This window comes from Cottoperca gobio, chromosome 15 (assembly GCF_900634415.1).
Source record: "Cottoperca gobio chromosome 15, fCotGob3.1, whole genome shotgun sequence".
NCBI lineage: Eukaryota > Metazoa > Chordata > Actinopteri > Perciformes > Bovichtidae > Cottoperca > Cottoperca gobio.
Window position 1 is genome coordinate 17,311,842 of NC_041369.1, and position 27,566 is coordinate 17,339,407.

The 27,566-nt window shown below is 42.7% G+C and overlaps 1 protein-coding gene across 1 annotated transcript in view; it reads left to right on the top strand.

The window, feature by feature from the left end:
• Nucleotides 1-348: 348 nt before the first annotated feature.
• Nucleotides 349-27,566, top strand: part of LOC115019773 (ankyrin-3-like) — a 124,499-nt gene continuing 97,281 nt past the window's right edge. The window contains exon 1 of the mRNA XM_029449356.1: nucleotides 349-1,114. Coding sequence (XP_029305216.1) covers nucleotides 1,046-1,114 — 69 coding nt within the window. The 5' untranslated portion in view covers nucleotides 349-1,045. The remainder of the gene's footprint in view (nucleotides 1,115-27,566) is intronic.

Genomic DNA, 27,566 nt, shown 5'->3' on the forward strand with positions numbered 1-27,566 from the left:
ACACCTCAATCAGCCCAGTCAGACAGCCAATGCCAGCTACAGTTCTGTTCTGTTCCAGTTACCAGTAAGCTGATCCTGCTGGCAGAGGCTCATGGGGAGACTTCCTTTTCTGGAAGGACCTGATGCATCGCGTTAATGATCCTCTCTCTCTCTCTCTCTCTCTCGCTCTCTCTCTCTCTCTCTCTCTCTCTCTCTCTCTCTCTCTCTCTCTCTCTCTCTCTCTACTGGAGAGTCCTTTCATATCACAACGTCTGAGCAGGGAGCAACAGCAGAAACCATCCAGCCGGCAGAGTGAAGAGACTGTTTGGATCACGCCCCCCTCTTCTGTCTGAGCCTTACGCTCTTTCTCTCTTTCACTAACACCAGTAACACCATTTCACACTCTTTTCCCCCTCACTCTCTTTTTCTCTTTCTTTCTATCTGTTCTCACTCCGTCTCTCTTCGTTTGTGTCTCTCTACCCATCTTTTGTGTGTCTTTGTCCCTTTTCTATTTTGGCAGAGTGTCTTCACGCTTCATCCTCAGGTAGGCAGCACCAAAACCAGCCAGGAAAACACTCTTTCAGTCTACCTCTTTCTCATTTTTCTTCCTTCCTTTTATCATACACATCAACATCCTCCTCCTCCTCATCTTCCTCCTCCGCCTCTATCTCTCTGCTCTCCTCCTTCCTCCACACCCTGCCTCTGAGTGCTCTGGAGAGAGTCGCCAATTGCGCACGGCAAAGGCAGCAAGTGGGAGTGGACCTCGGCGAGCGTGCTTGCAAGCGTGTGTGTGTGTGAGTGTGTGTCTGTGAACCTGGAGAGGAAGAGGAGAGACGGAGGAGGAGAGAGAGAGAGAGCATCAGCACAGTCTTCCCAGTCTCTTCTCTTTTCACGCGCACTCCCACTCTGCATGGAACAATCCTTCCTTCACTGCTTCTAAATGGACATTTCTGTGGCAATGTTCCTCCAGTGAAGACAGCAGCTGCTTGCCGCTCCACTCCACAAGCTCCTACATGCTGGATTTAAAAAAGAAAGTGAGGAGAGGAACAGGGGGAGATCTCTGAACATGAGTGAGGAAGCTAAGGAGAAAGCAGGCAGCGGAAAAGCAGCCCATCGCAAGAAGAAAGGCAAAAAGGTACGAGAGAGAAAGAGCTTTCTTTGTCTTAGTGTTAATCAGGCTCAACAAAACATGTTTTTTGTGTTTGTACGGGATACAAGAGGTTGTTGGGTGAGGTGAGAATAATGGTTGAGGTGGATGAACCCATTATAAAGTGACTGAAGGCGTGTTTGACATATTGTTAATGGTTTTTAACACGTTGTTGTCTCTGACTTGATCCTTCATTCTGATCAAGTGTTGATTCTTCAGCGTGTTTCAGAGATATGAGATTGAGTGGGTTTGTCTTATATAAGAGACAAAGTACAGCCTGTACACCTGGTTGGTTTTTACTGTCAAGTGTTTTTGCTTTTCTTTCTGCCTTACACGAGCTGTGTGTGTGTGTGGCTCTGACGTGTGGAAAGAATATTTGTTTAGCCTCACCTGGAATGCTACCGAAGCTTATTGAAAGGCCGTCTGTCAGTCACAAGTCGCCGTTTATTATTATGATTCTGACATTGCGACTGCTCGGTCTAGTTGTTTTGCTCCTGGTGATTGGCTGAGGGAGCACTGGTATGTAAAGTGCAGAGATAGTGTGTGTATATGGGAGGCAAGGGGATGTCCTCCGGGGTTAGGGTGGGGGCAGCTGAATGCACGCACCACACAGGCATCAGTAGTACTGTCAAACTCCTCCACAGCTGTGTGTGTTTGTGTGTGTGTGTGTGTGTGTGTGTGTGTGTGTGTGTGTGTGTGTGACACATGTATGAAACGTATGCATAGCTATTTTGTTGTTTTCCTCAGGAGTTGTTATTATGTCTTGATAATTGAAGGCGTTTGAAGGCACAGAAACATGTTTTGACTCATGAAGTGGAATGTGTGTGTGTGTGTGTGTGCTTGTGCTCACATGTATATACTTACATGTGATTTTCAGTTTGTGGTTTCCAGTGAAACACCTTCAACATGTCTGTCTGTGGTATAGGCATTACTGCTCCTTTGCCTCCCATGCTGTTGTGTCAGTGGGGCTCGCCTATGATAAATGTGTTTTTGTGCTGAAAGCCACTGATCATACACAAACAGTGTCACAAACATAAACCCGCTCACATACACACAAAGAGTATTTTCCAGACCACTTGAGCTCGGATTGGGCTGAAGCTTCATTGGAGGTGGCCCTTGAGATCAGGGATTTGCTGGACAGGGAAAGACCAAAGCAAAGCAGGGCAGCACAGCTCCAGCAGATAGTCACTATACATTTTACAAGCTTTAGTTAATCTGTTATTTAGTCGGAAAATTACTCCGTTTGCCATTAAATAATTTATAGCTGCTGTGATATGTGCCCCATCCTCAGTGGTGAAGCTGTCAGCCTGATTCTTCAATGACAGCGTTGAACAGCTCAAACAGTATCAAAAATACATGTCAAAAAATATATAAAGAATTACGTACATTAAAAATAAATATCTTCAGGAGTGTCATATATGCATGATGGTTGTTTCTTTGAATTTACTGAACCAAAACAGGAAGCAAATATTATCAACGATTCTAGCATATCGGCCGATCGTAACAAAATATTTTCACTACAGAAATATGATATATAAGTTTGAATATATGTAATATTATAATATATCACAAGTTTTCCTGTTTATATCATTTTAAAATGAACATATTTAGGTTTTAGACTTATAATCGGCAGATTAAACGATAATGAAATTAGTAATAATCAAAAAACATCTGTTGACAGTAAGACAATAGTGCATTAGTGCCGAGTGCAAAGGGTGCTGAAAGAATATGCAATGATTAATGTAACAGGTTGCTTTATTTATACATGAGGTAGGTGGATATGACAGCATGTGCACTGTGCTTACATTTATATTTGATGGTGATGATATTTGCATGTTAAACTGCGTGTATTCAAACACTCAGATTGAATTAAGAATAAACAACAATCGCTATCAGCCTCAGAAATCAAGTATTAGTCAGGTTCTTCTTCATTACACAGAGACGGTGAAGTTTCACTAATATTTACAGGGATGCTAAATATCAGTTTGGAACATCCCGATATTATGCAGACTCAATTATTCTCAACATCATCTCCATTTCCCAACAGATTAAGTTAAAAGAGGTTTGGTTCAATTCACCAACAGGATTATCACTGAGACCGAAAGTTCTCTGTTGATGTGTTTTCCCCAACAAGCGTCGGCCCGTTATCTCTCCCGCACGAGCTCCAGACCGCAGCCATGGAACTGAAAACGGCGCAGAGAAACGCTGCATATTAATGCTTTTTGTACACATGTATGTTGTTTGTTTGTTGTGTGTACATGTGCAGATGTGCGAACATGTGTGTCTGTGCTTCACCTCATCGTGCATGTGCCAGATAACTATGCCAGATGTGTTAATGATTGTAGCCATGGCAACTAGTTTCTGCTCTGAGTGAAAGATGTCGAGGGTGAGAGAGAAAGAGAGAGTGAAGAGGGGGTGGACCGGTGAACTTGGTAGCCAGAACAGAAATATATTTTTCATGAGGCAGCTGCTGTGATGGCGGAAGCTCAAGGATACAATCAAACATCTTTTGACTGAAGGTCCCAGACTTATTATGACGAGGGTCGTAAATCAAACACCATTTTGGGTTTGCCTTTTTTTTGGGTGTTTGTGCTTATCTGTGTGTGTGTGTGTGTGTGTGTGTGTGTGTGTGTTCAAGGCTAGCATGTGTGCATATTTATGTGTTTAATAGTGAGTTTGTGTAGCACTTTGATGTTTCTCCAAATGCTCTATGATATCAGAGAGGCTTAATGATAAGAATTTGATGTAGTGATAGAGATAATGAGGATTACATAACATGCACACACACACACACACACACACACACACACACACACACACACACACACACAGTATTCACAGGAATTTGGTTTGCATCTACTGCCACCACACAGAAGCTGCTGTTGGGTCAAGAGAAACCCTTTTACCGAATATTTGTACGCGTGTGTGGCTTCGTGCGTGCATGAAGTAGACCCTTGTCTCTGGACATCTGGTTCTGTGCTCTGTTGGGTTTTTAGTGTAGTTCAATTGGACATAGGACAGTTTTCTCAAACAAAAGAAGACAGGGGTCTATATATAGAAGTATTTCACTTTCAGACTCCTAATAACTTTAACTAAGCTCAACACAATTCAACTGCTTGACTAAAGGAAGACAGAAAATGCTTATATTATCAGGGCAGTACAAATACATGTTATGTACACTGATCTGACTTTAATAACTCTTCCGTATGTTTCTATACAAGCTTTTACCCAATGAAGAGCAGACTGTAAACTGAGAAGTAGAAGGTCGTGAATTATTGTGGATCTGGTTTAATCTTATGAATAAAATCGAAAGGAAAACATAGATGATGGACAGAGAAAGTAGTGCTCGTGATAACTGTACAGTTTGCGTAAATCAATGGCTTTTCCAAATGCATCTCCTAAGCAAAGTAAACTTAGCATTATATAAGAGATGCGTACACACCAATGCTTTAGAAACTCCATAGCTTTTCTTGGTTTCTACTGTATCTTCCAAAAATAAGCTGCCCTCAACTGCAAGATGTGCTGCGCTGTATGTTTACACTTCAGACGGTTGTGTAAGGATTGTGTAAGGAACGGCAGTGTGTGTCTGTCAGAAAACCCCAAGCAGTTTTGTGTTTTTGTCAAACATACAGATGGAGGGAGACAGTTGAGAAATATGGTTTCACTTGAACACTAACATTCTGTCACAAACCATCCGTATTCCCTCCACAATCCTGCTGCCACTCCTCGCAGTATATTTCACACTTACAGCTAAAAGCGTCCCTGAGAGTTCATTTACCTGTTGCTAGCTTTTATAAGCCAGCTGCTCACCAACTCAACCTTTTAACGTGAAATGTTTTATCGTACTACAGATAGATCAGAAGCAAAAAAAGAAAAGGGACAGATGTATTCTGCACATTTTCCTTATCCTTCCACGTTTCACTGGACTGTATACATGTCTCTTTTGTGTTGCCTCTGTTGTCTTGTTCCTAATGAGACAGCCAGGCTAGGGCTGCTCTGTTCTTTGTCTTGGATGGAAAAACCCTGCCAGAGTCGGAGAGCCCATACGTCTGGAGGACTGGTGAAATAAGCCGTTCTGTGACAGTGCCTTCAAAGAGAAATAGCACATCACAACCCCCTAGATAACAGCTAGTGGTGAATGTGCTGATGGAAGACGTGAAGTGTCTGTGTGCAAGTGTGCGTGGAGAGAGACTAAGAGAGAGAGAGAGAGAGAGAGAGAGAGAGGAAACAAAGTGCTGCTTTTGTTTTTCAGATTAGACTAATGGACTTGGCACAGATGAAATCCTTAAAAGGGGAAGGTAATGCTTCATGGGCTCTTTGGGAGAGAGCATGTGGAAAGAAATGTGTGCTTTACGGGGAAATACAGTAAACTGCCAAAGAGAGCTGAAACATTTAGTTGATCAACAAAAAAAATCTGAAAGAAATGTTGAATCGATTAATCGTTTGTCATCTTCAAGCAAAAATGCCAAAGATTCCCTAGTTTCAGTTTTTCTCTATTTTATAAATGATACAATTATTTTTCATGCATTTATAAACTGAATATCTTTGGGTTTCGGTCGGACAAAATGTCCCCTTAGACTCAGCAGATAATCAATATTAAGAATAATCAGTATTTGCAGATCTGGTGCTGATTGAAGGTATAATGTGTTTGTTAAAACCGACCACAATAACTGTGTGTTGCTCAATTTTTTCGAAAGTGTGACGATGATATCACAGGAATGAAACGTGGTTAAATGTCAAAATGACGCATGAAAAAAGCTTTTCAAATGCCAGAAATGTCAAATTATATTTAACTTGTTTTGGGTATGAAGCTTGTTCGCAACCTTTTGCAGTGGCACACACACAACATAAAACACCAGAACAATCTCTTGAACTTGAATATTGATATTGATACGAGGCCAAACTAAATCCTGTAACCTGTGATTCCCCATCACATCACCTCCCTGACATGCCTTGTTTCTGCATCTTATGGGTGCGGCGTAGAAATGTGATGGCTTATATAAAGCTGTACACATGCACATGTGCTGCACCAGAGTGTGGAGGTGTAAGAAAGTGCACATGTGTGCTCCCTTGGTAGCTCTATAAATGTATGCATGCATGCATGTGTGTAGGTGGGTGTATTCCTGTCGTTTTCTGTGTGGTTGTGTGTGTTTGGGGAGGTAGGCGTCGCCGAGCCCGGGCACAGCTGCACGCCCCGGGGTGAGGGCAGAGGGATCAGCCTGTCAGAGCTCCATTACTCTCAGATGAACCCTCTCTGTTCCTCTCTGTTCCACTGAGGGAAGGAGGAAGAAAGGGATGAGGTGAAAAGGAAGACGGGGAGCCAGGGGAAAGATATAGACGGTCAAGAAGGAGGTGAAATAGAGAGGGCTGTGAAGACAGACTTAAGACAGAGAAGTGCAAGTGAGGTGTGACCTGGGGGGTGACAGAGGAGTAGATGGAAAGGAAGGGGAGAAGGAGGTGTGAAGGAGGAGTGTTTCTTCTGTCACTCTGCAGCTCTGGAGTCTCCAAACTCCTGTAGGGGAGGCTTGTGGGGCCAGTATGCTTCACCAGGGGTGCTTGTCGGACACCTCAGAAGCTCCCGCCACGCAACAGGTGTCCAGGTGTGTGAAAAAGTCAGTAGGGTTTGATCTTCTCCCTCAAGCTTTATTTATTTTTATTTTTTACACAATCACTTCTGTCACCTTTTGGGTGTACAAACGAATGCAAGTTGAGTAGAAGGCCAGACGCACACCACTTGCTTTGTCCTTTTGTGGTGCAGGGAATCAATTCCCCTGAATATCCGATATACAAACGAATGCAACACTATGAATGTCTTTGAGGAGATTGTGCAGCATTATCCCCATATTTAAATATTCATTGCGTTTCAGCACTCTCTTTGACAGCCAGTTTTTCACTTCACCTTCGAGTGAGGCCTTTGGAACGGCTACATTTGCCTTCTGATGTGGTCGGACGACACGTTGTACAAACCTTTCGAGCACAGCGGAGCCCTCATTAGTCCTTCATGGTTGCTTTCTGGTTGACCATCAGTTATTTGACTGATTTGCTAATGGCTGGTTTACTCACAAGTCATCTTTCTGAATAAAAACCTGAGGCAGCTGTAGACAGACAAAGACATGCATTTTTATGCTCGAGCAGGATTTAGTATGAATACAAGCACACAGTACACACAGAAACACACAGAGACCACAAATAGAAAGAGAGGTCATGGCCAACTAACAAGGCTGTTGAACCAGACCTAATCAACAAAAAGGCCTAACAAGGGCTCGTCCATCCATCCCTCCACAAACCTCTCTCCACACTCGCCCCCTCCATCAACAAAAGCGAGCAATTTGAAGAAATGCCTTTGTGAGTTCTGTCGGCGAGAATGAATCAATACCAGCGAGAGCTCAGCGCAATTTAAAATGAGTTTCTCTCCCTGTGAGAAACAGAGCCGGTGCTGTCGGTTATCAGTACGCTTCCGTCTATGCAACACATGTGAAACCCCCGTTTGTAATTAGGAAAAGGTCAGGCTTCAGTCTGAAAATTAAACTACCGGAGTGCTGTAAGATATTTTGGATGTGCTTTTAATCAAAATACAGAAAGGAAAAAATAAAGCAGCCATTTCGTATGAATGAAATCGCTGAATCATCCCCAGATTTGGATGCAAAAATGCCCAACGCTTTCAACCCGGGCTGCTTGGTGACCCAGTCTGCAGTTTCTTTGAGACGTCTACAATGTAATAATGTGTTCCTTCATATCAACACTACTGGTCTCTTTCTCTGCTGGCAGTCGCTGCTGCGTGAAGCCCCCCCCCCCCCCCGCAGCCTCTTCCGTTTCCCACAGCTCCGTCCGGGCTCGCTCCGCTGTGCTCTTTCCATTCCTCTTCTCCTCTCTTCTCCTAAAGACTCCACAGTGCGAGTCAGTAATGGAAAACAAGAGAGAAAATAGAGAGTTCCACTGTCACTTTTAGAAACCCCTTTTATCGAGTTTGGGATCCTCCTTAAGCCTCTCCTGGCTCGGCGTCGCCATGGCAACTGTTAAATGCAACAGTGCAGGATGACAAAAGCTTTTGTTCTGTACCCAAAGCGATAACAGCGGTTTGTGCTCACTGTGTTGTCTGCCGACCTCGCTGTGACCGCAGCACTGTCTCACGTGATTTCTCAATTATTTACCATCAGTGGTTTTACTATGGCTTATAAACAGTTAAAGTCTGTTGGTTTATTTTTAGTCCACGTTTAAGTCTGCTGAGTCACAGATGCAACGGCGGATAATTGTTCTTCACAAGAAATTAGCGCCACGGAAATGGATGTATGAGGTGCTAATAAGGCTTAGGTCTCGATGCAAGGACAATAACATCCAGACTATTGTGTGAGAAATGACAAAGATGGCACTATTCCCACACTAATTCCCACACTAATTCCCACACTAATTCCCACAGTAAAGCATCAGGCAAAACACATCTTGATGTAAATTCCTGTGTTTCATGTTTGATGTGCAGGCTGATTGTGTGTATTCACAATAAATGCATACAGCACTGCTGTGGTGGGTGAAACTGTCTAGATTTCAGTTTCAGATTTCAGAGCAGTGGCTCTACCAGGGCCTGAATGGTGCCAGTGACAGAAACCCCCAAGAGGGAAGGGTGTCTGCATCCATCACTGTCCCCTTTATGGTTCTCAGGTGTTGTTTATTTGAGTCAGATGATGTATTTCGAGATGAGGAATACATTCACAGTGGAGCCAAGCCACATGGCTCCCGCCTGCTTCCTCCACGGGATGAAGAATGAAATCTTGCAAGTGAATAAAATTTGTAAATGAAATGAAAGATGAACTGTGTAATCCCAAAGCAGAGGACATAGCTGTGGTCTCTCTCAAAAAAGCCATGTGTTTAGACCCGTCTGCTGGCTCTCAGCTTGAAGATGCACTTAACAGCAGGATCTGGCTTCCTCTGAAATTCAAATGGTCTGACAGAACTGAGGCTGTGTTTTGAAATGCGGAGCAGTTTTCCAATTGAGCTCTATTCATGTTTAACTGTGGCCGGAAAAACCAGGTGAGGGAGACATCCGGGAGACACGCTCTACTGAGCAATATCTTTTCAGTGTTATTAATTGATTATGTTCAAGTGTCTAGATTTGTACGTTTCAAATCAACGCTGGGTCCTAGAAATTGAATTTACATACCATTAATTTGTTTTACCAGTTATATCTTTGACGGACACGGACGTGCTCCTTGGTTATGTTGGTTCCAGGCCGCAAAGTGCTCCATCGTTTTACTGCACGGAAGCCAAAAGGGAAGTGGTCAGGATGAAAGCACAGGGGAGACCGGGTTCACCAGTTCATCAGTCATCTTGTGTTTGGTTTAGGTTTAGGCAGCAAAAGCACTTTGGGTAAGGCTAAGGAACGATCGTGGTTTCGGTTGATCGATCATGTGTCTCATGCTTCAATCTACTGTTGACTTTTTGCTTTGAATATCTAAATGTAATCATGAATAAGTTAATGCTTTAGTCGCTACCAGCAGATATTGAGAAATAGAGGAAATTGCAGGGATACTAATTAAATCTACCAACATTTTGCAATGTTTCCTCATTATGTTGGCAAAATCTAACATTTCATGAACAGTGGGATTTCCGTCAGCCTTCAGCAGGGGTTACCCAATGTTACGCTTCCCTTCATGGTTTTATGGATTTTCCCAGGCTTTCTACAAGGGCCAACCCTTCCACTGGGGTTCAGCACAGAGAAGAGGTGCGGGGGTGGACTGTGGAGGGTGGTATGCCGTCTGGGAGGATCATGGGAAATGCTCCCCTTTTTTAGATTTCAGTTCAGAGAGGTGAGAGCGGTGTAATGCGAGCCCCAAGGCAACATCACCTGAGTCAGACGGTACGCTAGCATTAGGGAATAGGATAGAAAGGAATGAATAGGTAAGAAGAGGATGATGATGGATGACAGACGGGAGAAGACAAGACCTCACGACAGGTGAAACCCCTCAGGGGGTGGTGAGATGTTTGCTGAAGCAAAGAGTGGGGAGGAGAGGAGTTGAAGGAGAAGTGGATGAGTATAAGAACACATGCAGGTTAATGCTCACATGTGTACTCCTAAAATAAACCCCTATAGGCATGCATGAGATCCACATTCCCAGGGGCTTCAGTGACATCACTGCTACAGTTCCCTCTATTACATTATTACATAACTCAACAAAATCCTCTCCTTGCTGCTGTGACATTTGTCAGGTTTCGGCGCGAGAACAAAAATGTTCACCTCATCTCTTCTGTAACACTTTTCTGCCCTCCTCTCTCCTTTTCCTCTCACAGCTACAGAGTAGAGGAGCCAGACTGATGGGATTTGCTTGATATTGATATCGATAACTCAATTTCTGTTGCAGACAGACAAATGTGGTTATGATTTAATGACGTGCCGCGCTCTGGGCTTCGAGGAAAAGGTGCGCGTCTGCTCGCTGTTTATCGGGTTCGACAGTTTGGACTTTTCTGAGATAGTTACTTCGTCTAATGCTGCTCCAAGCAAACTCAAATTATTTATGATGAGACAATTTCAATCTTTATTGCCACGTTGAGAACCTTCAGGCTACCTCTCTCTCCTCATCTTCCAACACACCATCAATTCCCCACATCATTGACTTTAATGAAAAGCCGGCAGTGTTTATATGTGCTCTGTCATTTTGCAAAACACCTGCTTCGCTCCGCGTCACACATCTCACAAGATGTTATTGCAGTTCGACCTCAGTCCACTGTACGAACAACAGTGATGTAATGGCCCATTAAATAAAAAAAGCTATCATGAACATTAGACCAGCTTTCATATTCCCGATAGTTATGTTAGGCTACGATGTAACTGTTGTTTCCCAAGCCATCACTTGCAGTGTTTTATGCCTCAGTAAGGCTGGACACAGAATAAAGGTGTTATCATTGGCATATTTTTGTTATTTTTGTCAGGCGACAGCTCGAGTGTTGTAGTGATTTGATTGAATGTGATATATGCTTCCTGCTAAGCGACGAACAGTAATTCCTTCGCAGCTGTGTTGAGAACCTTGACAGGAAGTTGGCCTGAAATCGCAGCTGCTACGTGGGAGTGCTCGACTATGTCTGTGAAGGTTGACTATCATATCAGCAGTTTCGAAAAGCTCCGTGTTCTCCATCGAAACGACATGAATCTTGACATATTTCTATTTAATAGCTGCACTTTCTGCATTGAAAAGTGCCAGTTTAGTACGGATGGTGACCTGAAACAGAACGAAAGAATTATGGATTTAAAAATTGATCATTGATCAGGGCCCCAGTGCAGAGTACTTCTAGCCACAGTTGCCATCGTTGTAAACACACACTGTGTCTGAACCGTGTTTACTGAACTTGCACTAAGCTGAGCTGTAAAAGCTGTAAAAGCAATGCCCGAGACTGAGATGAGGCATCTGGGAGTTGTGCAGGTGATTTTCACAGTTTATATATCTATATATATATATATATATATATATATATATATAATATGCGTTTGCATTTAGTTTTGCCTGCATGTATGCATCCTGTGGAACGTCCCAGTGTATCTGCAGCAGGCTTGAGTGTCGGTTGGTGTGTTCACAGTCACAGGGTTTCTCCTGCCCTGTGGCCGGTGACGGTACACACACAAAGTGACAACCTCCAGCTGTGAGGGTGTGAGTCTGCTAATGAGATACCCTCCGGACGTGTGTGTGTGTGTGTGTGTGTGTGTGTGTGTGTGTGTGTGTGTGAGCGTGAGTGTGAGTGTGTGTGTGTGTGAGTGTGTGTGTGTGTGGGTGTGTGTGTGTGTGTGTGTGTGTGTTTGTTAATAGAACAAACTGGACATCTTACAAGAGGCAATACAGAGACCATTCTGTCATCAGCTGCTGTAAATGGGCCTTGCCAACTATTTTAATGGAAAAGCATAAAGCAAATTGGTAATTAGGGTTGATTTGGGCTTCTCTATAATTTGCCAGAACGTGTAATAATGACAAATGGCGGGTTAGCCGGTTTGGATTAAATCAAACCGGTTGAAGCTCGTACACCGGACCCAACTCTACTTACAAATTCCGTTTTGAATAAATCCATTTTAATATGTCTACTTTTAAAATCAAACACCATCATTACGTGATCATGCAATTAAAATAGTCTATTCATACACTTTCAGTACATGCGGGGGGAGTGAAAGTGATTTGATGTGATTAACATGAGTAGGTAGAAAATGAAGGGAGGGAGGCGGCATGTGGGCAGTGTGGTGGGATACAGCAGAGAGGATGTGAGGATGATGTGATGGTGTCTAAGAGGCAGAAAGGGAAATAGGGAGCATGTGGGAGCAGGGAGGAGTGAGGGAGGCGGAGTTTTCACCCACTTGTGTCATGAATAAATCACTGCTGTGCTGAGATCTCCTTGCTGTCTAGCCCAGGATGGACCAGTATGATTTCATAGTTATAGCTCATCCCAGATGGCCTAGTTTACCCACAGAGAATAAGCCAAGTCGTAATTTCCATCAGGGGACTCTTTGTGATTGCTTCATCCATCATCAATTACCAAGCACATCTGAAGTCAAACACTTCTAAAGTACGCGGAGGAGATTTAACAATGTGGACATCCCCGGTGGCGAATATTACCTGCATGAAGAAGATAAAAACACTGTTAAAAGGAAGATAGATGAACCTGACAAACACGGGAAATAGATACAGAGAGGGAAGCCAAGTATTACCAATGTACTGTATGTCTACAGAGTTTTTGGTGACTTTGTTAAAGTACATGCACCTGAATCCTCGAACATTAAACATAAAATACCCATGTGAAAAGCACTGCCCTCTTCAACACAGTCGCAGAGGAGTTTGTTATATAAAAGCGAGTGGGAAGACGAGATCAGCGCCAAATCTTTTTGAAAGAATTGAGTCAAAATTACTAAATGATATAGTCCTGTCAGCTCAGTACAGTGCTGCACTCCCATACAGACAGTAATGGAGTTGTAAGGGAACAAAGAGAAACCATTTCCTCCCTTGGTGTCATTAAACAATGGAGACATCCTCCTCGCTGGCCAAGACAGAGAGGGATTGAGCTGTTCTGGAAAGACCTACGTTTCACTGTGGCTATGATTGATAATGTTATTCGTCATGGCTCGCGCGCGTGTGTGTGTGTGTGTGTGTCTGTATGTTGCTTTATTACAGAGACATGCAGAATACACAGACACAAAGACAGAACATACAATAGTACAGAATACAATTGAGAGTTCTTTCTGTCACTAGTAATTAACAGCGTCCTGGATTTACACGAGTCACAATCGAATGTAAACATGTGATCCATGATAACTCACCTAAGCCTCAAACCTCTTGACACTATATGATCTTCTATTGATCAGTCACCACAACTCAACATCTCTTTGTGTCAATCTGCCGAAAAGGTAGCACGAGTAGAGTTTGTCAAGCTGAACACAAGTGTCCAAATATACTTAATGAAGACACTTTAATTTACACATAGTGAACAAAAAGAGAGAAATATGTAATGCTTAATTGAAGTATCATTTACCAGGACTACATGTTTTTCATTCCTCTTTACAAATTTGATCTTGATATTTTTCTAAATTCCATATCTTTAAAAATGAATACAATTTAAATGTAATACAGTTTTGCACCTTACACAGGAGGAGAAGGAAGTGGACAAAGTGGGTTGAGATAATGTGCTCATTTCTCATTCTTCAGCACAGAACTATTCTTTTGCCAGACAAATAAAGGAGTGATTTATCAGTCAGCCGAATCACTTAGATTTGGAGGAAGATCACCTTTTGTTCGCAAGTGAGGCTACATTAACACTGACTCTGAAGTAACAATATTATAAAAAAAAAAAAAAAGATCAAACTGTTTGACCATGATTTAGAGAGAGGACTCTTGGTGTCAGTCTCGAGTTAACTTTTTGGACTCTCTCAGACAAAAGTTGAGAATTGTAGAAAATCATGAAATTGTCAGTCAAAAAACGTTGCTCTTATATTGTCCTGTACAGTATCTGAGACGAATCCACCGATTTAAAGCTGCAGTGACGACATTACAAACCAAAATCCCATAATTTGACCTACGATACACAAACCATCCCATCAGAATATGGTCATGAATTGATGCAGAATACACTGAAGAGCAGCTGAAATGCTAAAACACAATTACCCTTCCTCTTTTGAGTGTTTTATATGCACAGAAGTGTCGCTGTTCTTTATTATTTTTCCTGCACTTTCACAACACAACAGAGGCATGGATGATGTAAGTTGACGACATGTCTCTGCTTGCATCTGTTTGTTTTTTCTATTCACATCAACATCGATATCGTACTGTCCCACACAGATTGCGAGCAACACTTTTTAGACCCATCTCTCAAGAGTGTGACATGCAAGTGAACTTGCTTGATTGTTGCTATAACACCTATCGTCTATAGGCGTCTTTACTCGACTGTGTCGTGTACTTGTCTTGGACTCGACTTACTGTACCGGACTACATCTCTGTATGTAAGACATGAAGTTTGAGGCCTCCTCTTGAGCAACTGGCTCCTGAAGCGTCTCCAGGGTTCCCCTTATGCCCTACTTCAGTCGTCCAGATGGCAACATTTTTTTTAAATGTATTACTTACCCAAAGAAGCATGGCCAGGACGACATTTCAAGCTGCATATTTTAATAATCCACACGTCATTTATAAGGTGATCTCTGAGAAGTGTCACCCTCCATATTACTCTCTGCTACAAAGCTGCACTGCTGGAGTTTAATTCAATCTTGCTGTTTGATTCTTAATCTGGTATTTAATTCAATAAAGTCAACGCGCAGATAGTTTTGTGATTAGCGTCATTGTCATAACGGCGCTCTGTGTGTGCTAAAACGTCCAATACATTTCAGAGAAAACATCATTTCCTAACTGAATCTGGCAGCTAATTGTCTGCTTTACCAGCACAGTCACAGTTTGAATTGGATAAAGATAGCATTAGTATTGACCCTTACATCGGCCTGTGACTGAGTAATGTGCCGAGAGCTGAAGGGAGGTGGCTGACGGTGTTGCAGACAGAGGCAAATGAAGTTAACGTGACTTCTGCTCCACTTTTGAAATCAGCACATAACTGGGTTTACACTCAAGAGCAGTTTTACTTGTTTGATAAATCACAGCACACAAGGCATTGAGGCCAAGGCAGAGAGTTTCTCTCTTGGTCGGATGAAATATCCAAATCCAACGTTGTAGTTACATTAACCTGCCGAGGAGTGGAATTCTGAAGGGATCTTCTCCAGCTTTACAGCGGGGCTTTACCTTATTATTCCATCTATAATACTGACTAATTGGATCTGTCGAGCTGCTGATAATCTGTATCAGAGTGCGGCATTCAAAAAGGCTCCGCACAACCTCAACATTTCTAAGAGAGATGATTAGAGAGTGAGTGTGCACGAGGGAGGAAGAATAAAAACAAATCATGCAGCTAGTGAGTGAAAAAGGAAAAACCCAACAGTGGTTTGTCTGACAGAAAATGTAATGAAACAGATTGGTAATTCAAATATGTCTCCTCTGCTTCAAACACTTTTGAAGGCTTCACTTTCTGTGCACAAGAATCTATTTTAAACAACAACATCTCAGTCTAAGTTGACACACTGCATGACGCTGCACAAACATTTGTCAATCAAGTTATCCTTCCATCCATCCGTCCATGTTCCTCTGCCTCTCAAACCAAAGCGAAACCTTCCACCTTCAGGCGTTCACACTCTCTGGCTTGAGGGAATAAAACATTCTCCACTATGTGACCTCCTTTTCTCCTCACACTTGCTGCCTCCCTCTGCATGACTCTCTTCTTCTTTCTTCCATTTCCTACCTCACTGTCAGCCTCGTCGTTGACAGGAAGGAACTGTGAAAACCTGAAGGAGGATAGAGAGGGATAGAGAGAGAGACTAAGAAGCCTAGTAACACACAGACACGGACACACACAGACACACTGTCTCAACATCAAAGCTCCCGTCACTCTCTGCCAGCCGACGAGCCAGATCACTGGGTAGCCTAGGATAGAGAGAGAGCTAGCAGACGAGCTGAGAGAGCAGGAGTTTGGAGACAGAATGTAAAACAGACAGATCACTGTTGAAATGCTCTTTGTTTGCCAGGGCATCACTATGTGCGTATTTGTATGTGCTTCACAAAGCTGTTGTGGAAATGTGCGTGTATTATGCCGAGTCCTATGTCTATTTTCTGTTTTTTGGCACAGCCAGCAGCCGCTTAGCCCAGCATGTGGCATCTGGAACCTGCCTGCAAGCAAACTCTTAACAAGACCCCTAGAGTGTGTGTGTGTGTGTGTGTGTGTGCGTGTGTGTGTGTGTGTGTGTGTGTGTGTGTGTGTGAGAGTGTGTGTGTGTGTGAGTGTGTGTGTGTGTGTGTGTGTTTGTGTTACTGTATGTGTATGATGTAGAAAATGTCTGTCAATCTGGGCTGCAAATGTGCATTGTTACTGTTGCTTTGCTGTAGCAGATAGCCTTAGCAACTAGAAGGGCACTCGGAGAGCACAGACCTCTCCCAAGGCCAAATGACCTCTCTTGCGAAAATTGCTTACTCCAGGCTGCACCCTACCGCCAAGTTTCATGAGATTTAGGCCAGTAGTTTTTCTCTAATCCTGCTGACAAACAGACCATTCAAACTGAAAACATAACCTCCCTGGTGGAGGTAATGATGCAGGTCAGATAGATGGTGTTTCCTGCTGTTGACGAGGAAAGACCTCTCTCTCTCACTCTCTATCTCTCTCTCACTCTCACTCTCTCTGTCTCTCTCACTCTCTCTCACTCTCACTCTCTCACTCACTCTCTCTATCTCTCTCTATCTCTCTCTCACTCTCTCTGTCTCTCTCACTCTCTTTCACTCTCTCACTCTCTCTCTCTCTCCTCTCTCTGTCTCTCTCACTCTCTTTCACTCTCTCACTCTCTCTATCTCTCTCACTCTCTCACTCGCTCACTCACTATCTCACTCTCTCACTCTCTCTTTCACTCACTCTCTCTGTCTCTCTCACTCTCTCTCACTCCCACTCTCTCACTCTCTCTCACTCTCTCACTCTCTCTATCTCTCACTCTCTCTGTCTCTCTCACTCTCTTTCACTCTCTCACTCTCTCTATCTCTCTCACTCTCTCACTCGCTCACTCACTATCTCACTCTCTCACTCTCTCTTTCACTCACTCTCTCTGTCTCTCTCACTCTCTCTCACTCCCACTCTCTCACTCTCTCTCACTCTCTCTCACTCTCACTCACTCTCTCACTCACTCTCTCACTCACTCTCTCTCTATCTCACTCTCTATCTCTCTCCCTCTCTCTGTCTGTCCCTCTGTCTGTGTCCCTGTCTCACACTCTCAACTCCTCCGTCTGGGTCAGCCGGTGATACTTCATCATCTGCTCCGTTCCAGAACATTCATCAGCCTCTATGTGTCTCCAACTGTAACAGCATATGGCTGCATGAAACAAAGCTTAAAACTGAGCAAATGAGCTGTGTTTCCGCAAGATTTGCTCTACAAATACTTTATCTAATGGCCAACTGTCGGTTCTTTATAAAAATAGATTTAAAACTGCACATCTTTAATCTAATGCGTTGTGATTTAAGCCAGGCGCTCTGTTGTTGCAGTGCAGCCACTGTTTGCATGTGCTTGACAGCTAAAGCCATTATGCACTTTTGCGACTGCTAAGTTTAACAAACACTGTCTTAGTATGTTTAGAACAGTTTGCAGATGGTCTTGGTGGAAGCATAACAGTTTCTTTATGGGACCAGTTATAAGCACAGAGGCATCACCAGATTGAGACTATATCCTCTTTTGGAATTGAAGATACATTTTTAAAATCTATTTTATTTTCCCAGCCGAGGCCAAAATGTGCTTAAACAGGCAATAATATGAACCCTTTCAAGAGGAATCTGTGTTGGCTTAAAAATGGATTAAAATGACTGGCAGCACAGGCCTAAAATATGCCAGACGCTGTTGTGTCTGGCATATTTTCCCTCCGGCTCTAGGCTTGTATAGAAGACAAACCGTGAAAGACAGAAGGCATCAGGTGTGCACTGAGATAATTGAAACAACACTTTGATTTTGTTTAAAACATGTGGACTGGAGTCTGAGAAATGCCAGTAGCAGGACGCATGTTTTTCTCTTACCTTGCGATGGTCTATTCGTGGCTCCCGTGTGCCTGAATGTTCCTGCCCTTGTTTCCATGGAGACCAACAGAGGTGTGGAAAATCCTAGAGCCCTTCTGTGGTCACTGGCTTTGTCATACATGCTGCCAGCCGCCACCACTTACCTTTAATAGCCCTTCACAGCCGGATGCTTTGCAAAGGCACAATTTCTTGACATTGCTAATTGGAAAGAACAGGTGGTTGACGTAGTTCCAGACCACATCCAGTGCCCTGACTCATACTCTTTAAACACAAATGAACACGTTCACAATTTGTCACTTTCAGAGAACTTCAAACATTTTGCTTTGAGACATGAAACCAAACAATTAGTCCAACACAGATTATTCCAGGAGAAATTCCAGCCACCAGGCGCGGCTTAGTGTCCTGCTGTACACTCAACCCTCATTTTCATCTGAATTATTCCAATAACGCTCTCTTTCCATCCCTCCTGTTGTTCCGGTACACAATGGCATTGACCCGCTCTATTGTCTGTGGGGTTGTGTCCTCCTTTTCAGTGCTGAGAGGCTCATTTGTTGATCTCCTAACTAGATTATGGCTTGTCTGATTAACTGTCTGTAACCCCTGCTGCCACTTGTAGCTGAACTGGGTTGGGCACTGCTTTGCAAACACCTTCACTGTCCCAGCTTTCGTTTGTTCATGGCCTTCGATAGCCTTTTCCTTTTTGCACCTGGTGAACTTGACGACAATGTCAGAGACTGTCAGGATTATCTGGAGATGCAAGGAGTCGGAAGGGTGAGTTTAAAAGCACAGTCACATGGCCTTGAATTTCTTTTCTTTCTTTTTTTACATGTCAGTGATTCTGTTTGAAGACCCGCAGAGTTGCTAATGCTAACCTAACAGGCTTGTGGTTGTGCACTACACCAACTAACCTATTTATCTGCTAATTGGATAAGCCAGTGTTCATCTAAGTGAAGGTGAGGTGAGGTCAGGTTCGGCAGGATCCACATGGCTGTCGCTTCTGTCCTTTGATAGCTAATAGAGGTGAAACACTGTTTCAACGCCTGATCTAGTTTACCAAGGTGTATATTTTTCTCAATCTAATAAAACAGTCACTGTAGCAACATGGCTCTAGAGATGGCGCTGTCTGTCTGTTGGTCTATTGGTGTTTCCCCCCCAGGACCAGGTCCAGACTGAAATATATCAACAATTATTGGATGGATTTCTCATTAAATTTTGTACACAGACATTCATGTTCCACTGAGGATGGATCCTACTTTGATTATCCTCAGTTAGCATGTTAGCATGCTGATGTTAGCTTAAACTGAAAGCATACAGAGCTGCTAGCATATCTGTAGTAGACTGTTGGTCCTTTTCTTCATTAGGCAACATATGGACAGTGTAGATTATCTTCAAAGATGTAGATTGCCATCTGTCCTAACGAGCGTTTATAGCGTCAGATTTAAATTCTAATGTTTAAAGGCAATCTCCCAATGTTATATTATATGAACCATTAAGGCATGGACTTCATGTTTCCACTCTGACCCATCACCTTTTCATTTTTGCCCCCGACTAAGTTGCCATGACAGGTTGAACTCTACGGATGAGAAGGTGAGGACACAATATGAAGGGGTTGCGGGAGACGAGGCACAGTGGGGTTTCGAAGCGGAGAGATGCGCTTGGCCGGATAAATTTTGCTTCCAAGAGCTGAAGTTGGGGTGACAGCCATCGTGTGGGGACTAGGGACAATGGGCTGAGGGAGAATTGTGTGTATGCCTGTGTATGGCCTTTGCAGCAATACTCCCCACGCTATACAATCACTCAGGCCGTCGACTGGAGTGACATTTCAGGAAATTTCCACTGATGTGGGACTGGGGCCCCAGCTGTCAAGATGGAGCAGCAGGGAGGGGTTGGGAGGGGGTGAAAGGAGTTGGAGAGAGAGAGCGAGAGGAGCTTTGGATGTTGCTTATCAGACTTGGCAAGATCTCGCAGCTTTATGGCTCATGGGGATGAACATTGATAAGTTTTCTCTCTTCCTTTCTTTCTCTGTCTCTGTGCGTTATTGCTTTCAGTGATAGAGCGGATGATAGCCTCTCTGTGATGTTGGCAGACATCTAAGGCTTATCTCGCAGAATGACATTGGTTTTGTTTTCCTAGCTACCTAAGATGAGATAAATGATGCTCTCAGCTCCACATTTATGAAACCGCATCAGTGCATTGAATATAGATGGGTTTCTGGTCAGGAGAGTTGTTTGTGTTCAAGTAGTCTAAGTGGTTGTTCCAGCATTTCAATAAATATTATTTATTGGTTGACGCTTCCCTGTCTACTTATTATTATTATTATTTTTTATTATTATTATTATTTAGGCAAAGATTTCAATTATTTGTATGTCGTATTTTAAAAAACGTATTATAAGCACTAAATTATAATTATATACACCTCATATATTTTGGTATAATTAGAAACATCTATGTATGCGTGGTAGAAGGCACGGGATAAAATTGTTTAGGGAACAATTTTTTAACTTTGTAATGTGGTTCGTGAGAGCATTTGACATTTACACCACCTCTATCCTGCCCAACCTCGTGCCTTGGATCCAAACCATGCAGTGTGTGTGTGTGTGTGTGTGTGAGTGTGAGTGTGAGTGTGTGTTTGCATGGTGATCATCGCTAAGGTGTGAGTAAGATGAGGGTATTGGATGTGTATGACCCACACTGTGTTTGTATGTGCAGTATGTCTCCCTGCACATGTACAGAGTTTGCAGCTCAACTCTCACTGTGCAAACACAATTAGCTGATTTGCATTCAATTAAAATTTCAATAAACTCTATCTGTAACCTTTCCATGCTCTCTGAAATCGAGATACCGTATCAGACGGCATCTCGACCTTTTGGCAACGCTGATACGAGAAAGCGTAGTAGTGCTACATTTCCATCACCTAAATTTGGTCGCACACACACACACACCAGCTGTCTGGATTGCTAGCACCTCTGGCCGACACTCTGCCACTTCTTTCCAATTTTGAAAATGAAGCCGCCATGTGATCAAATGTCCTTGCCGTAACTGTGACAAGGCGAGAGTTTACTACTGAAAAACATGGGCTTCATTCAAGTTGGTCGGCAGCCTACGTGTGTATATGTTGATAGGACACACGTCGACGGGAGTATCTCTGGTCACAGAGAGCCTTTGGAAACGGAAATGTTTGAAAACACAATTTTGGCTGTAAATGTGAATTTGTCTACATTAAACTTGGAGGCAGACTTGTCACATAAAATACTGCCTGCTGGACTATTCCCAAAGTGTAACTGAGCAATGTAATTGATAGCACTGAGCAACTGATAGTTGTGAGTATTTATATGTCACCTTGCTTTGAGGATACTGCTAAAAATAGAGAAAGTTGCATTGATCTTAGTCGGTTATTTGGACTTAGTCTAACTTTGACATGCAAGAAACTTTATATTTCTTACAACTTAATGACTGACTTAACATGTTCACATGCCATTATCTTTTGAAAACACTTGGCCATTGGCCAATAAGCCTTAGGTGTATTGGCACAACATTTAGAGATGTAGATATACTTGCTTGTATAATTAAATACTTGAGTGATAGCTATACAAATGATTGTTATGCACACTTTGATACTTAGTAAATATCTCCAGGCCTAAAAACTAAAATCTGACTGTAAATGGCAGTTGACCTTTCTTCTGTGAAGAAAAGCAAGATTGCGTATTTGTGTGTGCACTCACACAGTACCACAAGACTTTGGAGTTCTTTGGGTCCGGCAGTACTTTCCAGGTGGTTGCTTTGTGCGCGTGTGTGTGTGTGTGATGATACTTTGATATGGGGCTGGCGTACTGTGCAAGAGTGAGCGAGGCTCCCTGGGCGCAGCGCTTCTTGGCACATCTCTATGATCCCATCATGATGGGGAAACTCGACACTGGGGAGGATATTCCACTGCCCAGCAGCTAAGGGAGAATAACAAGGCTGCACACACACAGTTCCTGCAATTCCAGTAACAGGGCCTAATGAGGTTACGCCTGCACAAACACTCAGGGCTTCACACACTCCTGCACTTTGTCACTTAAACACAGAAACTCCTGTGCTGTACATACTTATACAAGATGCAAAACTACAGTGCATACACCTAAACATGTAATATATATGTATGTATATATATATACACAGCCCCACCTCAGGACGGCACTAATGATCACTCCCAATTGCTGAGCGGACAGTGAGTTGATTGGCACAGAGAAAGCATTACACCAGCACATTGAGGCATATGGCATATGGACCCACTGATGGGCACACACATATGGTGCTAGTGGCTTCTGCTGCTTTACATGGGAGGAAGGCACTGTGCTCGCCTTTGATCAGACTCCAAATCACAGAGCACAGCACACAAAGTACAGCCTAAAAATCTCTAACTGTTTCGGTTGCATCATTTTGTCTCATTACATTTCATTGCAGCTCCCTTTTGGTTTTTGTGATTTTTTTTTAATCAAAGGTTTTATACAGGAAAGTCAACAATATACAGCAGTATAATGTACACTTTTATTACATCATTTGGCTTTTTCTTATATGCACAGTTGTCTTGTGGAAAAGGGAAAAGGGATCTACTTCAATTGTCATTAGTTGCTGTAACAAACACATCTACTCTTCCTGGAGTACCCATAAATGTACTCACTACAATAATACTGTACTCACAATAATGTTGAAGCATTATTTTCAACAATACTAACGACAAACACTGAGACAATACATCACAATAACTAACTATCTAGTATAACTCTTCCATAATGATGAAATCAATGACGATATTATGAACTGATATCTGCATCACAGCATTAAGTGTGTGAGTGTTACATTTATGGAGAGAACCGTTGCATTTCTCAAGTCTTTCAACACCCTCCAGCAAAGTCAAACCTCCGGTTACCATGGCAACTTTTGTTTTCTTGACGCCTGTGAATCAAGTTCCCGGAATATCCCAGCAACCCTAACCCACCAGAGACTTCATGTCGCCGTGGTGACGAGGCACATCCCAGAGGTTTTTAAAATGCTGGATCTGTGATTGGCTGGAGTGACGGTCATGACCTCTGTGTTCAGCCATCAACAGGTTGATGGTTCACACGTTTCCTTTTCTCTTTATTGTTCATCACCATCAGTTAGGATACATTAAGTCAATGAGCCACTTTTCCTTTTTCCATTTTTTATTTTGTTTTCTTCATCGTCCATATAATCATTCTGCCCATTTCCTGGAAAACACAACATAATTGAACTCCCTGTATCAACAGCAGTAGTCTGAGACTTTTAATAGAGATGTGCACAGGAGAACCATAGAACATTTTTGTAATATCGTCGTATAATAGAAACTTTGCATCACTTTTAAATAATTGCCCTGCAGAGTTTAGACACTGCCAGCGCCAAGATGACCAATTCTGTTTCTCGCTCTTTTGTACAACATATTGGCCACTTTAAAAAAGTTGCTTAGCTATATTGTGCCCCGTTGAAATGACTTATTTCAGTACTGTACGCTGATACGAAGCAGCCTGTGAATGGGAAGAAACCGGGTGTATAACTATTCCCAACAGACCGTGAAATTGTTTATTCTTCCACTGCCATTTCTGTGCAAAACAGAAAAGGGATAATTTCCCCCTCCGCACAGCCGTCGCAGTCAGACCGCCACTTGTTTCAGCCAAGAAATTAACTCCCATTGATTAATGGAAATTCTTAATCAACAGGCAACAGTGTTTGTTCTTGTTGTTATTTGGATAGCCCACTGAAGTCAATGCAAAAGCCTGGAGTTATTGTCGGGGGGAAAAAAAAGCTTCAACCTATTAAAAATGATGAATTAAATGTATCGCTTCTCCTTGTGGTGACTTGGTTCCACAACACTGGCAGATGACGCAACATGGATGTGACGGGGACGGTTAAATAAATACATTGCATTTCTGCATTTCTGAGTTGTAAATATGACTTGCTTTGCTTCAACCAAACCAGAGAGTGCTTTTGTTTCAATGATTGAAAATGTGGCTAATATTTGACAATTAACACCCGGAGACATAACTCTAATGTTCTGTGTCTGCACGCCACTTCCACCGTCGTAATAGAAACATGAAACCAACTGTGTAAATCCCACTTCCCTCCAGTGGTTTATCATGTGGTAACCTGCAACACACCAGTGGACAGTAGCTACACTGCATGAATCATCATTATTTTAAAGGCAAGCTTTGATGTTTTCCATAATCTACATTGTAGCAGATGTGTGTATGAGTAGTGATACGAAGGCTTTGTTTTTTAATCACATTGATCATCCTAAACTCTGTGAATCTCCCTCTTTGTATTCTGACCACATTTAAATGAACAGAAAGTATTTTTCTGTTGATTTATTCATTTTAGTGCCTTCAACATGACCCACATAATCTGTATTTGTGAGTGTAAAACGTGTGCCAACTCCATTGATCTTTCTCTTGTTGCCTATCACTGCATATGAAAAAGAAAAAACACTCAATGCGAAGCAATTCCCTCACCACACTAAAAAAAGAACATGCAGTCAGTCAACCATCTAAGACCCCACATCAAAGCCTAGTGCACTCTGCCTGCCTGTGAGTGTGTATATGTGTGTGTTCGTGCGCTTATCCCCTCCACTGTGAATGTCTGTCTGCCCCTCAGTGGGGAAACCATGGAAGGACATTTTGGTCTGGTTTGAAGGGGACCGCTTGGCCGTGACACACATTTAGGTAGGTTATTAGTAGCTAAGTGGGTCTCATGGTGCGTTTTGTTTATCTGGAGGGGAGACATTAGAGTAATTCAGATGAAGTTGAAGAGCAACAGGGGGATGAGAATAATAGGAGGTGTGGGAGAGATTATGTTTGTGTGAGTGATGGAGTCAGAGTGGACCTGTAAACTCACAAAAACTACCGTATTCTGCCTTCAGCTGTTGCCGTAATGTCCAGGCTGCAAACATCCTTCACACACTGTCTGATTCTGCAAGGCTTGCAGAGTTACAGTGGAAATGAATATAAATGAATGCTTGAGGATTAATTTGTTTTGATCTATGTTTTCTGTGCAAGATGTCCTGAATGGATTTTTTTTAATTGTCTCTACATTGTTTCTGCCTGCGCTGCTCTTGTATTTCACCTCTCCTTCGTATGCAATTACTCCATGCAGATTTTTCTTTCACCTCCCTTCTCTGATTTTTTTCTTTTTGTACACTGTGCTTTTATTATATGATATATCTACCCCCCCCCCTCATGTTGATGCATTAGCCTTCAGGCCAAGTGTAGGTGGTGTAGGGTGGGGGGGTTCTCTATGTGGGTGGATCTATTTCCTGTCAGTCACTTGCTGTTTGACCTTACACCTTTATACTCTCCTTCCTCTGCCTTCTTTTCTTCTTCCTGGAGGCGTTTCTTATCCAGTCAGAGCAGACAAAGAGGAGCGAGGAAAGGAGGTTGCATAGTTCGACTTGAAACTGGGTGGAGATCTGGTGTTGCTGGTGTAAAAGCCTGAAGTCAAAATTAATTCTTGAAAGAAAAAACAAATCCTCTTATGTTAGTATGGACATGAAGAACATGAATTCCACCCTTGTTTTGGTGCTGTCTAATAACAGTTCAGTTTAGGTTGACAATTTGGTGTTGCTTGTGCTTCTAATGACAACAGTTTTTTTAAATTATTTTTTTATGTCTACCTGGCCAACTGTGCATTTTCAGTTGTTGATGCTGTTGAGCACTAGAGGGCAGCAGAGTACAAAGAATGAGTGCAGCCCCGCTGGATCACAGAGGACACGCTGCTCATTATTTCTCCAGTTTTATTTTATTATACATGACAGCACACATGCACTGCAGTTTGTGACTCTGCCCATTCACAAACTGGAATCCCTACAGGGTGATGACTGTGTTTGTGGATGTAAATTAATAATGTAGAGCAGGTGGTAAAACACCCACAGGGGGGGTAATATTTGGTTAATTTCAATGTCGCAGAAAACATGTGGGGGACAAGAAAATTGCAGTTGAATTCAAATGAAAGCTGGTCACTCGACCCCCCTCAATTAAAGGTATCTGTGTCATTTCCTGCGTTCTGGTTATTCTGTAACCTCATAGTGACCTGTCCAGCTCCAGCCCCCCCAGATGCTGCTTTAGTGTTAGTGTATGGGGACACACTGTTGTTGCTGCGGAGGTCAAAGAGGCCAATGAGATTGACGCTGTGATTGGTCTCTTGTTGCACCTGTGGGAGTTGCGGCATTGAGATACACGGACCCAGAAGAAGGCAACTCGCCAAAGATAAGAGACTGACCCAAGCAGCACGATATCAGGGGCATCTGAAGACTTGAGGATTTAGAAAGTTGGGCTTTGCTTATAAATTCAGTGTGATTCAAACATTCTTTAATTTCTGATCAAATTCCTGAATGAGTGATAATAGATTCAATATATACGAGTGCTACCATATACAATGATAATAATAATGATAATAATAATAATAATAATAATAATAATAATAATAATAATAATAGATTAATTAATGCAGATTAAATATTTTTTTTAAATATCACCTAATTGATTAATCGTTTCAGCTCTAATAATAATAATAATAATAATAATAATAATAGCTATTACTATGCAACATATTCTTCATTTTGTGTGTGATTTATCGTTTTGGTAGCGGTTCTTTTTCTCTGGCTGTATGCGTATGGCAAAGTGCCTGGAGAACAGTGGAAAACATCCAAAAATCATCCACTTCTAGAGTTCACCGGCCACCAGCCAACTCTGCTCTATTGTAGTAGTCGGGTTTTTACTTTGCCTGTGAAAACGCTGGTGTCTGAACTATAGGACACCTTGGCACTGTCTTTTACTACGAGTATGGCTACGGGCGGTTCTTTTGGCTGTCTGACTGTGAGTGGAGTTTTATCAATGAAGGAATTCTTGAAATGGCGGTAGAACTGGCGGCTATAGTAAACGATTGTTGTTGCGCAATTATTAAGTAGGTTTTTATGATTTTTATTTAGCCGCAGATCATTTGTATTTCACCGTATAGAGACGTTTTTTTTACCAGAATAGCTGCTTTGTTTATCGTGTGCACATATGACCTGTCTTCATGCACCCCCCCTCCCCACACACACACACACACACACACACACACACACACACACACACACACACACACACACATACACACACAATCCCTTTTCTTACCTCTCCACGCTCCTTATCCATCCATCCTGTCCTCCCTGAAGCCACACTATTGGCCCTCGCCTAGCAACCGCACGATAATTTGGCATAATGTGACACCCCCTGATGCATGATGGGGGCTGTAAGTCAGCTTCATCCCCCCCTTCATGCCAGTGGCTGGTGTTTGGCTTTGAAAAGAAAGA